This window comes from Globicephala melas, chromosome 3 (genome assembly GCF_963455315.2).
Source record: "Globicephala melas chromosome 3, mGloMel1.2, whole genome shotgun sequence".
Classification (NCBI taxonomy): Eukaryota; Metazoa; Chordata; class Mammalia; order Artiodactyla; family Delphinidae; genus Globicephala; species Globicephala melas.
The window spans coordinates 111,614,029-111,628,954 of record NC_083316.1 but is presented as its reverse complement, the minus strand read 5'-3'; the positions used below and the strand labels follow the sequence as shown (position 1 = coordinate 111,628,954).

The window sequence follows — 14,926 nt, the reverse complement described above, 5'->3', positions numbered from 1 at the left end:
TATCTCAATAAAGCTTCTATTAAAAAAAAGGAAACAGAATGCTATTGTGGAAACTGATCTGTTATGGGTGACACCAATATCTGTGTGCTGTTTGGAGATGTGGCAACCTCTTAAGTGTTTATCTGATACTTCATTTGACACGTCATTTGATCAACAGATTTTAACATCTATCTAAGTGGACAGGTTTGTGGATCCTTATCTTTTGATACCTATTTTTTGCTACATATTTCACATAATCTTTCCACTGTAAAAAAATTATTGCTTCATACCCCTTTACAGAGCAGTAATATTTTAAAATCTGAATAAAAGAGTAGAAACAGGTTGATAATGTGGAGAAATGAAATATCAAGAATTATAATTTCCCACTTTCATAAGAAAACAGTTGTCACATTTAGCAACCACAAAACATTTATCCTGAAAAACATATTGAACATACGCATTCTGAAACTGTGAGACTATTTCCAAAGCAACAGTGTGGCAAGGTATTAGTAGCAGGTGCAGAATGAGAAGAACACAAACTAAAAGATACCCGACTTCTGTAGATGGATGGTGGTGATGGCTGCACAACAATGAGAATGTACTTAATGCCACTCAAATGTATACTTAAAAATGGTAAAATGGTAAAAAAAAAATTTTAATTTTTAATTTTTTGGCTGCACTGTGCAGCATGTGGGATCTTAGTTTCCCGACCAGGGATTGAACCTGAGCCCCTGCATCAGAAGCATGGAGTTTTAACCACTGGACCACCAGGGGAGTCCTGTAAAATGGTAAACTTTATGTTATATCTGTTTTACCACAATTTTAAAAAATAGTTGTGGGCTTCCCTGGTGGCGCAGTGGTTGAGAATCTGCCTGCCAATGCAGGGGACACGGGTCCAAGCCCTGGTCTGGGAAGATCCCACATGCCGCAGAGCAACTAGGCCCGTGAGCCACAGCTACTGAGCCTGCGCATCTGGAGCTTGTGCTCCACAACAAGAGAGGCTGCGACAGTGAGAGGTCCACGCACCGCGATGAAGAGTGGTTCCCACTCACCGCAACTAGAGAAAGTCCTAGCACAGAAACGAAGACCCAACACAGCCAAAAATAAATTAATTAATTTTAAAAAAATAGTTGTAAAAAAAAAGATCTTCCACTACTACTGTTCAATAAGTGGAATAAAAATCCATCAGTAATATGTTTTATTTTCTTTGGAGATGAGATATTTTTTCACTGAGATACAATTCACATACAAAACCCCCCACACTTTTCAAGTGTACAATTCAGTGGTTTTTAGTATATTCAAAATAGTCCCTAGGGCTTCCCAGGTGGCGCAGTGGTTAAGAATCCGCCAGCCAATGCAGGGGACGCAGGTTCGAGCCCTGGTCCGGGAAGATCCCACATGCCGTGGAGCAACTAAGCCCATGTGCCACAACTACTGAGCCTGGGCTCTAGAGCCTGTGAGCCACAACTACTGAAGCCAGCGCACCTAGAGCCCGCACTCTGCAACAAGAGAAGCCACCGCAATGAGAAGCCCACTCGCTGCAACTAGAGAAAGCCCGCTTGCAGCAACGAAGACCCAACACAGCCAAAAAAAGTAATAAATAAATAAAATAATACATTAAAAAAATAGCAATTCTTATAAAAAAATAGTCCTTAGTTTTTCAATATGTGTCTTCTCTATTCTTAATTGCATAGTCCATCAAAGTAAGTACAATACCTTAGAAGAACAAATCATTATTTTTAGAAGAACAAATCTTATGAGAAAAGACCAGGTGAATATATGTGCATATTTATTCATATCAAAAGCAACATTTACGTCTTTGTAAGTGTAAAAAAAAAATAGTGCCCCCACCTTTGGTGCACCGAATCCTCATGACTGCCTCAAAGCCAATCTTCCGAGTGAGGTATCTCTGTAGTTCCTTCTGTAATTTCTGCACTTGCACTGGGTTGTGCTGATGGTGGTAAGAGGGATAATAATAGACACTACCTGCTGAATACCGAGAAATACAACCTGGAAGAGAACACATACTCCTTTTAAATTCTGCCATTAACTACTATTACTACACCAGAGTAACTACAAACATTTGAATCAATCTTTCCTTAGTCTCCTAAGATATTGGCAAAAAAGAATTATTTCATCCCTTTAAATAGTAATATAGAAATTTCTCTATTATAAATATTCAGAGTATAAGACTATAAGGTTTATTATAAACTAAACTAACTTCCCAAGGGAATAAGAATTCTTTCACTTTGTCCTCTCTTTAACATATCGTCATAAAAATACCATTTTGGCATTCACATGAGAAAAATAATCACTAGGAAGAACTTACCCAGAGAAGCCAAATCAGAATACTGTCCACTGAGAAGGAATAAGTCAACAGCTACCTGCTGACCAGAACAGTCCAAGGCTAATTTCTTATAGAAGTCAGTTGATGGTGTCAAGTGAATTTCCTATTCATAATTACAAAGAGAAAAAATTTTAAATCATTAAATTGTCATAAAATTTATACACCTATCCATATATACCAAGGGTTAACAATTATCCTTGGGCATTCTACAAAATCCTTTTGTTCCGTGATATTTCCTCTTTTTTCAGTATGAAACATGTCCTGCTTAAGAATTTACTATTTTTTTTTACTTTTAAAAAGAAATACACCTATTATACTAATTTTGATAATCTATTAAATGCTTATTATGCTAGAAGCTTCTAAATTCATATGTAATACTTTTCATCTATCATAGGAGATGGGTACTATCGATATTTTCATTTTATAAATATAAGGAAAAAGAGGGGCAAAGATATTATGTAACTATTCAAGCTCACACATCTAAAAAGCAGTGAGACTTAGGCAGACTTATTCCAAGACTGACACCTTAATCATTACAGTATATGGCCACACTATCATAATCTTTTGAGAAATACACATCTCAAACTAAGTTTACACACACAAGGTGCTCAAAAGCAATCCATGGCAGTCAATATACCGAACCATGACTACTTTTTATTCATCATCCAGGTTCTACTTTGTCCCTGGCAAGCATATTCTCTTAGTCTGCCTGACTTTCTCATCAAAGGCAGGTGGCATTGCTATGGCCTGCTAAAGATCTATACATAAGGTAAGGGTGAATCAGATAGAAAATAATGTAATAAAATAGAAATGTCTACATAAAAGAGGAGAAACGCTTTATCCATTTCCTTATATTCCCTCCTTTTCACAACTGAAAAATAAATTTGAAATAAGCTCTGTACTCAAAGGGACAAAACACCAGCATAAATCTTATCATGCACTTGATGACTTTCTAACCTTAGCAGATGACCTTTGGTTGGGTTCCTCTCGTGGTTTCAGGGCTCCCACTCCAAGAGTTGGGAGTTGTGTTTGAAAAACAGACATTCGACCACCAGTTGGGGACATCAGCTTAAAGGCAGCCTGAAGGGCTGGACCCAAGGCACTCTGGGTCTCCAGGGTCTTGGTGAACATTTGTGGCAAAGTTTTCAGTAAATCTTGGACGAGCTTGTGAAATAAAGCAAGAAAACTCAAGAGTGTTACAATAAAAAAAATTTTTTTTCACGTTAAGTCACTAACTCATACAATAGACAAGACATTGAGTCATGATGATGGTCAGAGAATCTACAGACAGTACAGTAAACAATGAAGTTGGTCAAATGACAAGAAAGCCATTTTAAGTCAACATTATAAATTGGCAAGCAAGACAAATCAAAATTGGGGCCTTACAGTTCTTGCACATGCAGTAGTCCAGCAAGACTATAAGTCCAAATGTATCCAAAAGAACCATCACAGTTTAGAGATTTTACATATTTAAATGCCATGAAATATGGCCTTCTCAATCACCTCTATACACTTTATTCTTTTCAGTTCCAAAGTGCGTTTAACTCTTCCCTACTGCAAAATCTAAGATAGCCAGTAAATTTGCCAACTAGTAATATTACTACAAAAGAAAAACAAAACAAATAACAACTACCTATTCAGGTTAGGTTGTACAAATAAAGAGAGTTAATGGGAAAAAAATACTTCACACTATGGCGAAGTCACCATTGCCAACAGCTGAGACCATAGACTTGCTAGTTAAAATGTTACCCCTACGGCATATATGCATGTACAGGGTAGACAACATCCCCCCTTCAGACACATTCTGTTCACCTCTCACTGTATTATGTCATGGCAATTTCCAGGCAGGTAATAAGAGTTTCTTCTGAACTGACCCCAATGACACTCTGTGAATCAGAAAAGCAAAGGGCACTGAAAGCAGCCTAAAGTGCTTCTATGTAGTGACCAGAAGCTTATCTCAGCAACCCTCCCAATTTCCCAAATGGCTGGCAAGGCAGGTTTCCTTCAGGTTTCTCTCATTTATGGAATAGGCTTATCTTCTACCCTACTACAAATGGATACATTAAACTTAAAAGCCATCAGTTCAAGGGCAAAATCAAAAGCTGTTCATCTGATGAATTTTAACTAACTGCAAATATAAAATGCTATACATCTTAGAAATGTCACAGAGAGAAGCAAAATTCTACTTAAAGTTCGTTTTAAAAATATATTCCTTCAACATTTCAATTAAACATGTCAGATAGGAAAGTGTCCCTTACCTCTTTACTTTCATTTAAATTTACTAATAAGTTCTCTGGCATAGGTATAAAAACATCTGAAAGAACAAATAAATATTTCTCTTAAACAAAACTTAATTGTTAAAGATGTCCCAAATACATAACAGTGATATAATTAACCACCCCCATACTTAGAGAAGAGCCACCTTCTCCATTTGTACAGCAATGTCTACGTATGTTCAGTCACCAAAAGAGCACTGATTTAGGCTTTTACTGCAGCTTATCTATTACCATGTAAAAGGTAAATAGCCTCCCAAATAGAAAACACTGACCCACAAGCACTCAGTAAGGGTTTGTACAAGTACTCTGCTTCTTAGGTTAAAGACAATTTAGAATCCTGCTTTAGAATTCTTGCTTAGCCCCAGAAGCCAGCCAAAGAAACACTCTTGGCATTAAAAAAAAAAGTTGACTAAGATGACACACAAGAATTCTGTGTCTTGACATGGAAGTAATACAGCCCACCAACAGCTCTGTCATTCATAAGGCACATACTTTCTCATAAAGAAGGCCCCCATTATACTTATGGGACCACGAGGTCAAGTGAATCAGGAGGTATGCTAAATGGCCACATCAGAAGAGCTTCTCAGGATTCAAATTTATTCTTTCTTAGGAATTAAATATCCTTTCTTAGAAGGAAGCAACTGGGAAGGAAATGTGGGTGGTGATGCAGGATTATGAGGGGGTCTCACTTTCTACATTTTTGTACTATTTTTTATTAAAAAATTACAAAAATAAGGCTCATCATAATGTTCATGAAAAATAACACCAACAAATAATTTGAAACATTAAATACTTTAACTATCATATAAAAAATGTACTATTGTTTAGATTTCTACCTTTTTCTTTAAAATTAAACAGATTTTAATAAAAGTTTTAAGATATAATTCACATACCATAAAATTTACCCTTGCAGAAGATACAATTCAGTGATTTTTAATATATGCATAGTTGTACAACTAACACCACTAATTCCAGATCCTTTTCATCATCCCAAAAGGGAACCCCACACCAATTACCAGTCATTCCTCAATTCCCCGTCAACTCCCACAGCTCTAGGCAGCCACTTTCTGTCTCTGGATTGGCCTATTCTCGACATTTCATATTAACGGAGTCACACTATGAGGTCCTTTGTGACTGGCTTCTTACACTTAGCTTCATGTGTTCAAGGTTCATCCATGTTGTAGCATTTATCAGTACTTTATTCTTTTTTATTGCTGAGTAACAAAACATTTCATTGTATGGATATTCTACGTTTTGTTTATGTTGGGTTGTTTCCACTTCTTGGCTGAGTTGCTACCAACATTCACATACACATTTTTGTGTGGACATGTTCTGTATTGTTTTATTTTTAATAATTCGTATTTAGCAATTTTAAAAAATTGAAGTGTAGTTGCTTTATAGTATAGACATGTTTTTAATTTTCTTGAGCATATACCTATTAAGTAAAATTGCTGGTTATATGGTAACTCTATGTTTAACTTCTAGAGGAACTGACAAAATGATTTCCCTAATGGCAGCACCATTTTCCATTCCTACTACTAGTGAATGAGGGTTCCAATTTCTCCACATCCTTGCAAATACTTGTTACTGTCCTTTAAAAAAATTTTTGCTATGTGACATCCAGCAAGGGATATTCCGTTTATCAGCTCATGTATAAAATTGAGAAGCTGGACCATATCAGTAAATTCACAACTTGGCCCATCATCAGAATCACCTGTTCAGTGATTTTATTTTATGCCAAATAAGTAGCTGGGTAAACAGATAAGGGAAATGAATGACTGACGTGGCTGCTCTGTTGTGAGACCTGGAACAACCAAGACAGAAGGGGGCTCTATTCAACTATTTAATTTTAAAGTTGTACAGTCAATTCTCCTAATTCATAGATTTTATAGTTGCAAACTTGCCTACTTATTAAAATTTATTTGTAACCCCAAAACCAATACTCATGGAACCTTCCCAGCTATTCAGATATGCTCAGAGCAACAAAAAATTTTGGTTTTGAGAATTTTTTTTAACTGGTGTGATGTGGCATTTCACTGTGGTTTTCATTTGCATTTCCCTGATAACTCATGATGTGGAGCATCTTTTCAAGGGATTATGAGCCAATTGCATATACAGAATATTGAATATGGTGTATTGAATAGAAACATGTCTATTCAAATCCTTTGCCCACTTTTTAATTAGGTTGTCTTTTTAATAAGTTGTAGAAGTTTTTTACATAATCTAGATATAAATTTTGATCAGATACATAACTTGCAAATATTTTCTCTCATTCTCTCATTCTTCACTTTCATGATGGCATCCTTTGAAACACAAAAGGTTTTAATCTTTTTTAATTTTTAAAAATTTTTATGTTTTTTTAGTTTATTGAAGTATAGTTGATTTACAATGTTGTGCTAATTTCTGCTGTACAGCAAAGTGATTCAGTTATACATATACATTTTCTTTTCCATTTTGGTTTATCACAGGATATTGAATATAGTTCCCTGTGCTCTACTGTAGGACCATGCTGTTTATCCAAAGGTTTTTAATTGTTAGGAAGCCCAACTTATCTGTTTTTTCTTTTGGTATTTGTGTTTTTGGTGTTATATCTAAGAAATCACTGCCTAATTCAAGGTCAAAAAGACTTACTTCTATGTTTTCTTTTAACAATTTTATAGTTTTAGTCTCATACTCAGATCTATGATCCATTTGGAGTTAATTTTTTAAACTGTGGTAAAATATACATAATATACAAAATGTATCACCTTAATCATTTTTAAGTGTACAATTCAGTAGTATTAAGTACATTCACAATGTTGTGTAACCATCATTATTATGTATTTTCAGAACATTTTCATCATCCTAAACAGTACCCATTAAATAATTTCTCCCTTCCCACAAGCTCCTGGTAATCTATAATCTACTTTCTAACCTATATCTCTATGAATTCACCCATTCCCGGTACCTCATACAAGCGGAATCATATAATCTTTGTCCTTTTGCATCCGGTTTATTTAACTTAGTATTGATATAATGTTTTCAAGGTTCATTCATGTTGTAGCATGCATCAGAATTTCATTCTTAGGGATGAAAAATATTCCATTATATGTATATACCACATTATTTAACGAATCATCTCTTGATGGATACTTCGGTTGTTTCTAACTTTTGGCTACTGTGAATAATGTTGCTATGAACATTGGTATATGAGTATTTGTTTGAGTTTCTGCTTTCAATTCTTTTAGGTATATACTGGGAAGCAGAATTGGTAGATCATAATGGTAATTCTATGTCTAACTTTTTGAGGAACTGCCAAATTGTTTTCCATAATACTGCACCATGCTACATTCCCACCAGCAATATACAACAGTTCCAATGTTTCCACATCCTTGCCAGCCCTTGTTATTTTCCATTTTTAAAAAAATAATAACCATTCTAGTGGATGTGAAGTGGTATCTCATTGTGATTTTGATTTACACTTCTTTAGTGACTAATAATGTTGAGCATTTTTTCACGTGTTTATTGGCCATTTGTACATCTTTGGAGAATTGTCTAGTTGAGTCCTTCGTCCATTTTTGAATTGTGTTTTCTTCTTGTTGTTGCTGAGTTGAGAAGCTCTTTATATTAATCCTTCATCATATGTGTTATTTGCATATGCATATATTTTCTCCCATTTTGTGACTTTTTACTCTCTTGACAGTTTTCTTTCATGTACAGAAGTATTTTAACAGTGATAACATCCAACTTATTTATTTTTTCTTTTGTTGCTGCTGCTTTTAGTGTCATATCCAAGAAATCACTGCCAAACCCAATGTCATTAAGATTTTCCCCTATGTGTCCTTCTAAGAGTTTTACAGTTTTAGTTCTTAAGTTTAAGTCTTTGATCCACTGAGTTAATTTTTTTTTATATGGTTTATGGTAAGGGTCTAACTTCATTCTTTTGCATGTTTGGTTTTCCCAGAACCATTTGTTGAAAAGACTGTCTTTTCCCCATTGAATGGTCTTGGCGTCCTTATCAAAAATCAACTGAACATATTTGTGAGGGCTTATTTCTGGGCTCTCTATTCTGTTCAATTAATCTAGGTCTATCCTCAAATACTTTTTGAATGAGCTTTAACATTAACTTGTTTTTTGTTGACTTGTTCAGAACTCACTTTACCTCCATAATTCTGTTTCCTCTTCTATAAAATGAGAGATTTGACTGAGGGACTCTTTTTTTTTTTTTTGCGGTACGTGGGCCTCTCACTGTTGTGGCCTCTCCCGTTGCGGAGCACAGGCTCCAGACACGCAGGCTCAGCGGCCATGGCTCATGGGCCCAGCCGCTCCGCGGCATGTGGGATCTTCTCAGACCGGGGCACGAACCCGTGTCCCCTGTATCGGCAGGCGGACTCTCAACCACTGCACCACCAGGGAAGCCCTGAGGGACTCTTATAATTCCAAAAATCTTATGATTTTATACTCAAGGTTTTCCTCAGTATAGTAGAATCATACCATATGCTGCTAGTTTGTTGAACAGTCACGAAATATTTCTAAAACTAAAAGCTCCTCAGGCAGTTCAATAATTTTAAGTATATAATATATACCTTCAATATCTGAAACTATTAGCATCTGAGGTTGAGATAGACCTTCTTGAAGGCTGTAGAAGTGGATTGTACTATCAAATGTTATGAAGCCAATTTTTGTCCTAGTGTTGCCAGGAAGCCTAAAAACAAATTCAGAAGAGTATTTTGTAGTTTTCCCATATACATATATACCTAAAATATCTGCAAAGAGTTAAATACAAATATCTACTTCTGTGTTATGAAAACTGCCCCAACATAAATGTTTTTAACCCGTGCAATATTTAATAACCATGAAAACATACACTACTCAAAAGAAAACACTATATATAAGTCAAACAATCAACAAAACCCAGCAATAATACAGCAATCCAAAACTCATTATACTATATAAAGTTATATCACTTAGGAAATGAGATATAAAAAATAGTGGAAAGTATATACAGAAGTTTGTAGATGATTTTAATTTATAAAAAATACTTCAAAAAAATTACCAAACACCAACTCTAAAATGTAATATAAATTTATGAACAGCATATCTTTAAAAAAACATTGCCCAAACCTCTTTTTATATTGTTTAATGCATTCATTTAAGATGATCAACAGAAAGATCTGTTTTTGAAGAACTTAAATATGTAGACCATAGTTTCATAAGGGGAAAGACAAACTAGTTTTCATTTTTGTTGTTCATGCTTGGGTGAGTCAGTGAACTCTCTCATCAACAGACAATCCCCATACATAACCTACAACATTAAAAATACAAATGCTGATAAGAACAAGAATGCCCTTCGCCAAGGTGAGGGAGTTAGTCCACTTCTGATGAGATTTGGTCCTACACATTCTTCCTTACACACAAGAGCACAATAGTATTTCATTACACTGAAAGGTCACATTAGCTTTTATGTGTTACACTAAGTATCTAAGAACCACTTAAAGTACAGTTATTTTAAGAGGCTTAAGAGATATGACCAGCAAATGCAATGTGTAGATACTGTTTAGATTCTTATTTCAACAAACCCACAGTAAAAAGGCATTCTGGAGACAACCAGGAACAAAAATTGAACTGGGTATTATATCACATTATGGAATTATTGCTAATTTTGTTTGATGTGATTCTCATATCTTAGTTAGGGTTAAAAATAATTCCAAGTATTTCTAGGTAAATGATATACTGACTGAGATTTGTAATAAAACACTCTAGGGAAAAAAGGGGGAAGGGCAGGGTTAGATGAGGCAAGAACAGCTGAATGCTAAAAATATTGAAGTTGAAGGATGGGTACCTGGAACTTCATTACATTCTTTCTATTTACTACATATTTGAAATTTTTCCATAATAAAAAGTTAAAATAAATTAATGTTTCTCAGAGAAAGTGAGGCCTAAAGTTATCTACTGATTTAAGTGGACTTTTAGAACATAATTACATAACTTTTAAAATATAGTTTGAAACTACTTATTCATTTTACAAACACCATTTATAATTTAACCTGAATTAAGATACTTACAAATCCAGATTGTCTAACAAACTCTGGCAAACTGAATTCAAGTATCCAGTTTCAACTGCATTGTGAGACACATCAAATACAAAAAGGTACACTGGAGGTTGAGGTGGTCGTAACTGAAGGAGAAAAAGGATCTCATTAAATACAATTAATAGAATTAAATTTAAACTTACCATTTGTTGTGTCTATATAGCAAAAGAATAAAATAAGCAGTATTTACAGATTAAGTGGAGACCACAATAAATAATAATACATTAAGAAAATAATATGGAAAGAAGTTTTCTTCAGATGCATACTTAGAAAAAGGACAATGAGGATATGATTATCATAGGTCAGAGGAGTATTTTTTTCTAGGACAGGAAGAGGAAGAAATGTGATCAGAAAGGTATTTATGAGCATCGGTAATGTTCAATTTCTTGACCTATGTGGTGCAACAGTGGTGCTATGATCATTTGGTAACCTATATATTTATATTTTATAGGCTTTTCCATAGGTACATTATATTTCACAATTTAGGGAAATGTACAGCTCTGAAAATGACATATCAAGTTAGCCTGAGCTGGTTATTTAATCAACACACTTCAGCCAAGTTCCAGAAAAATGTACAAGTATATTTTAAACTTCCAAGTTCAAAGATTTGTTTTCAATTCAGTAAAAAGCCGGGGCGGGGTGGGGAGGCAGGTACAAAATGGGAGATTGGGATTGACTGATATACACTACTGTGCATAAAATAGATAACTAATGAGCACCTACTGTTTAGCACAGGGAACCCTATGCAGTGATCTGTGGTGACCTAAATGGGAAGGAAATCTAAAAAAGAGGGGATATACGTATAACTGATTCACTTTGCTGTACAGCAGAAACTAACACAACATTGTAAAGCAACTATATTCCAATAAAAATTAATTTAAAAAAAAAAAGCTCGTCATGAAAGACAAGGAAAAGCTAAGGAACTGCCACAGATGAGAGCAGACTAAAGGAACAGAAACTAAATGCAATGTGGATTGAATCCTGGGACAGAGAAAGGATGTTAAGTGGAAAAACTAGTGAAATCCAAGTGAAGTCCGTAGTTTCATTCATAGTGTTGTGCTAGTGTTAATTTAAGCTTGATGACTGTCCTAGAGCTACATAAAATATTTACATTAGGGGTAGCTGGGTGGACTCTTTGTGCTATTTTTGCCATCCTTATATAAGTCTAAAATTGTCTCAAAATAAAAAGTATTTTAAGTTTTCAATAAAAATAATAAAATAAAATAAAAAGCACCAAATAACCACAATCAGAACTCCACGTGTAGTATATTAACTTTTATATTATTTTGCACATATCACTTGCAAAATCCATACAATCTGTTGCCCAAGAGGTAAGTCAGGAAGGAAGAAAACCTCTTGCTATAGGCAAATTTCCAAATTTAAAGGAAGCCATTTTTACAAAACCTGGGAGTTAAAGAAACCCAGGAAGGCCAATTCAAAAGAACAAATGCTTCTGATTTTTTGGTTTTAATTCAACAGAGGGACAGCTACACTACAGAAAGCGATCACCAGCCATTTAAGTGTCACAAAAATGTTTTCTACACTGAAATTTCTATGTGATGAAAAGAGACTGAATCTTCAAAATATCTATACTAAATGGCCCCAATTGACCAGATAGAGACTATTCCACAAAAATATACTAAAATAAAATATTAAAAGTTGGTATTAAATCTTATCTTCATATTCCCTTTCCTTAGAGGCAATTATTGCATGCGGAAAGGGAAATCAAATAAAAAATCCTAAATTTTTATGAGACCTCTAGCACCTGCTAAAGAAGATCTGGAAAGTCACCTAACTAAATTTGTTTCACATCCGTAAAACAGGATTAACAGCTTAAGAGTTATTTGTGATGATCAAAAATATATAAGTGCTTTATAAAATGCATAGTGCTAGTTAAACATTAGGCATAATTATTATCTTTTCAAATGCAAGACCTCAGATATTCACACAAGTGTATAAAAGTAGTTGCAAAGATGATGTGCATCACATCATTATTTGTAACAGAAAAAACTGGAAGTGACCTAAAAGTAAGTATGATCCCAATAATATATTGCAAATTTCTGGATGGATGCCCAAGAAACATAAGTGGAACTTTACACTTTTACTTTTCAAACTTACCCTTATATATAAATTAACTACTTTTATAATGAACAAGGATAACTTTTATAAATTAAAAATATAAAATTTTGGTTAAAGGATTTTATATTTTATTTAAAACCAGGTATAATGAAATATTTGTGCTATATAAAAAATGAAAGTTTACCATGTATTCTGAAGGAGCCATAAACTCAATAGTAGCATTTTGAACTTCAGGTCTTCTATGAGGTTCTCCATAGACTCTGGTCAAAGGGTTGTACATGAATTCTTCAGGAACTATGTGAGTTAACAATATATAATGTTAAAACTGAAAGGATTAAGTTTAATATAGCTTGCGTTTGGCTGTTTTTTTTAATTTAGGAATTTATAAATAATTCAATATAGACTAAATATTAAGGGTTAAATACACTTTGTTTTTGAGTCCCATTCAATTCCCCTCCACACTGAATGGCACTAAGTATGTTTTGCTCTTACAACCACAAGCACTATGATTTTTCTTTCCCTATCTTCTAATATCCTTTTTTCTCTTAATTCTTGGAAAGCTGCTTTCCTAAAGTAGTTTGAAAGGATGATAAAAATTCATTAAATGCCAATTATTTTCTTAAATGCAAGACTAAACTTTGTCTTAAATTTCACAGTGGTACATGGATAATAACATTTGACGTATGAAATGTACAGACTCTGGTTGCCCCTAGAAAGCTATGGTAAAATACTTCAAAGGTTAAAGCCTAAGGGTATGGTGAGTTTCAATAGTTATGAGACCTCTATGGAATATCAGTTGCCTACTGCCTATAAAACACTAGTGCTCAAAGAGTATTTTCTAAATTAACGCATTTTTGACCAGAGACATATTACGGCCACAGGCGTTGGTTTCTGAAAAAATCCCCCCCTCATAATTATCATTTCATCTATCTTCCCAGGAACTGTGTAAAAATTCAAATTCCTATATATGCTAAAGGGTAAGCCATAGTTCATGAAATGGTCGGGGCTGCACACAAAAGTGACTTCAACCCTTATTATAATTTAATTTCATATATTGAAGCATATATACATAAGATTTTAAAAGTGTACTAAACACTATAAATACATACATTTTCTACATTATTACAGAGCAAAAAGAATGCTCTTTTTCTACCCTCACTTCTTCTACTCTAAAAACACAAACAATAAAAACGGTTATAAAAAATCTCTCAAGTGTCCGCCTGCCGATGCAGGGGATATGGGTTCGTGCCCTGGTCTGGGAAGATCCCACATACCGCGGAGTGGCTGGGCCCATGAGCCATGGCCGCTGAGCCTGCACGTCCGGAGATTGTGCTCCGCAATGGGAGAGGCTACAACAGTGAGAGGCCCGCATACCGCAAAAAAAAAAAAAAAAAAAAAAAAAAAAAATCTCTCAAGTTCCTCTATTTCCCAATGCTTAATGAAATTTCCTTCTAAACAGAGACCAAATTTTCATTGTGGGTAACGGCATGCCCTTTTTTTCTTCTCTAATCCTAATAGAATGTTGTTGGTTAGATGATATTCCTCAAATATAAATTGTGAAACAGTTACTGAAGAAGATCCCCTCCTCATCAGCTACTAAAAAAACTACATTCAACTAACCTTCTAGCACTGCCCACCTCCCTTCATACAGCAGTGAATGAAGCTAATGGCAGCTACTCTGTGGGCTTATTTTCTTTCACCCTAGAGAAAAGGCATGGGACAATTTCTAAATAAAAATATTTCTTAAATTACAGGCTTAAATAATACCATGAAATATGCCATTTATTATATACCCAACAGAATAAATGTAAAAAAGTGGTATCAAAGTAGTAGTATCACATTTTTTGCTTAAGAAGTATATTATTATTTATATATAAGTATAAATGCCTAGAAAATAGTTAAAAGAAGTTATATCTGAGTGAAAGGATTACGGGTAAATAAGACCGGGTTTTGTTTTGTTTTTTAACTTCACATTTGTGTTATCTGATTTCCCTACAATGCATGTAGAAATGTTTAAATGTTTGAAAAAAAAAAAACATACCATCATTGACTCGGTAACATAAGTTACATTTCCATCTCCTTTGATCAAGAAAGCTGACAAAAGGGTTGATGTATGTCCTGCATGAACGGCATCTCACAATTGTACTAGAGGTAACCACAGGCAATTGCTGAAA

General features: G+C 34.4%; 1 protein-coding gene across 4 annotated transcripts in view; it reads right to left on the bottom strand.

Annotated features, from left to right (window-relative positions):
• SEC24A (SEC24 homolog A, COPII coat complex component) overlaps positions 1 to 14,926 on the bottom strand; it is a 64,160-nt gene that overhangs the window by 22,516 nt on the left and 26,718 nt on the right. For 3 of the 4 annotated variants that reach the window (XM_030869588.2, XM_060296230.1, XM_060296231.2), the window contains exons 8-15: positions 14,794 to 14,920; positions 12,937 to 13,046; positions 10,647 to 10,759; positions 9,168 to 9,286; positions 4,585 to 4,640; positions 3,284 to 3,490; positions 2,309 to 2,429; positions 1,831 to 1,989 (exon numbers count right to left, since the gene is read on the bottom strand). In XM_030869588.2, the coding sequence (XP_030725448.1) occupies positions 1,831 to 1,989; positions 2,309 to 2,429; positions 3,284 to 3,490; positions 4,585 to 4,640; positions 9,168 to 9,286; positions 10,647 to 10,759; positions 12,937 to 13,046; positions 14,794 to 14,920 (1,012 nt within the window). Of the gene's footprint in view, positions 1 to 1,830; positions 1,990 to 2,308; positions 2,430 to 3,283; positions 3,491 to 4,138; positions 4,213 to 4,584; positions 4,641 to 9,167; positions 9,287 to 10,646; positions 10,760 to 12,936; positions 13,047 to 14,793; positions 14,921 to 14,926 lie in introns of those variants that run through there. The other variant, XM_030869592.2, reaches the window with a different exon arrangement.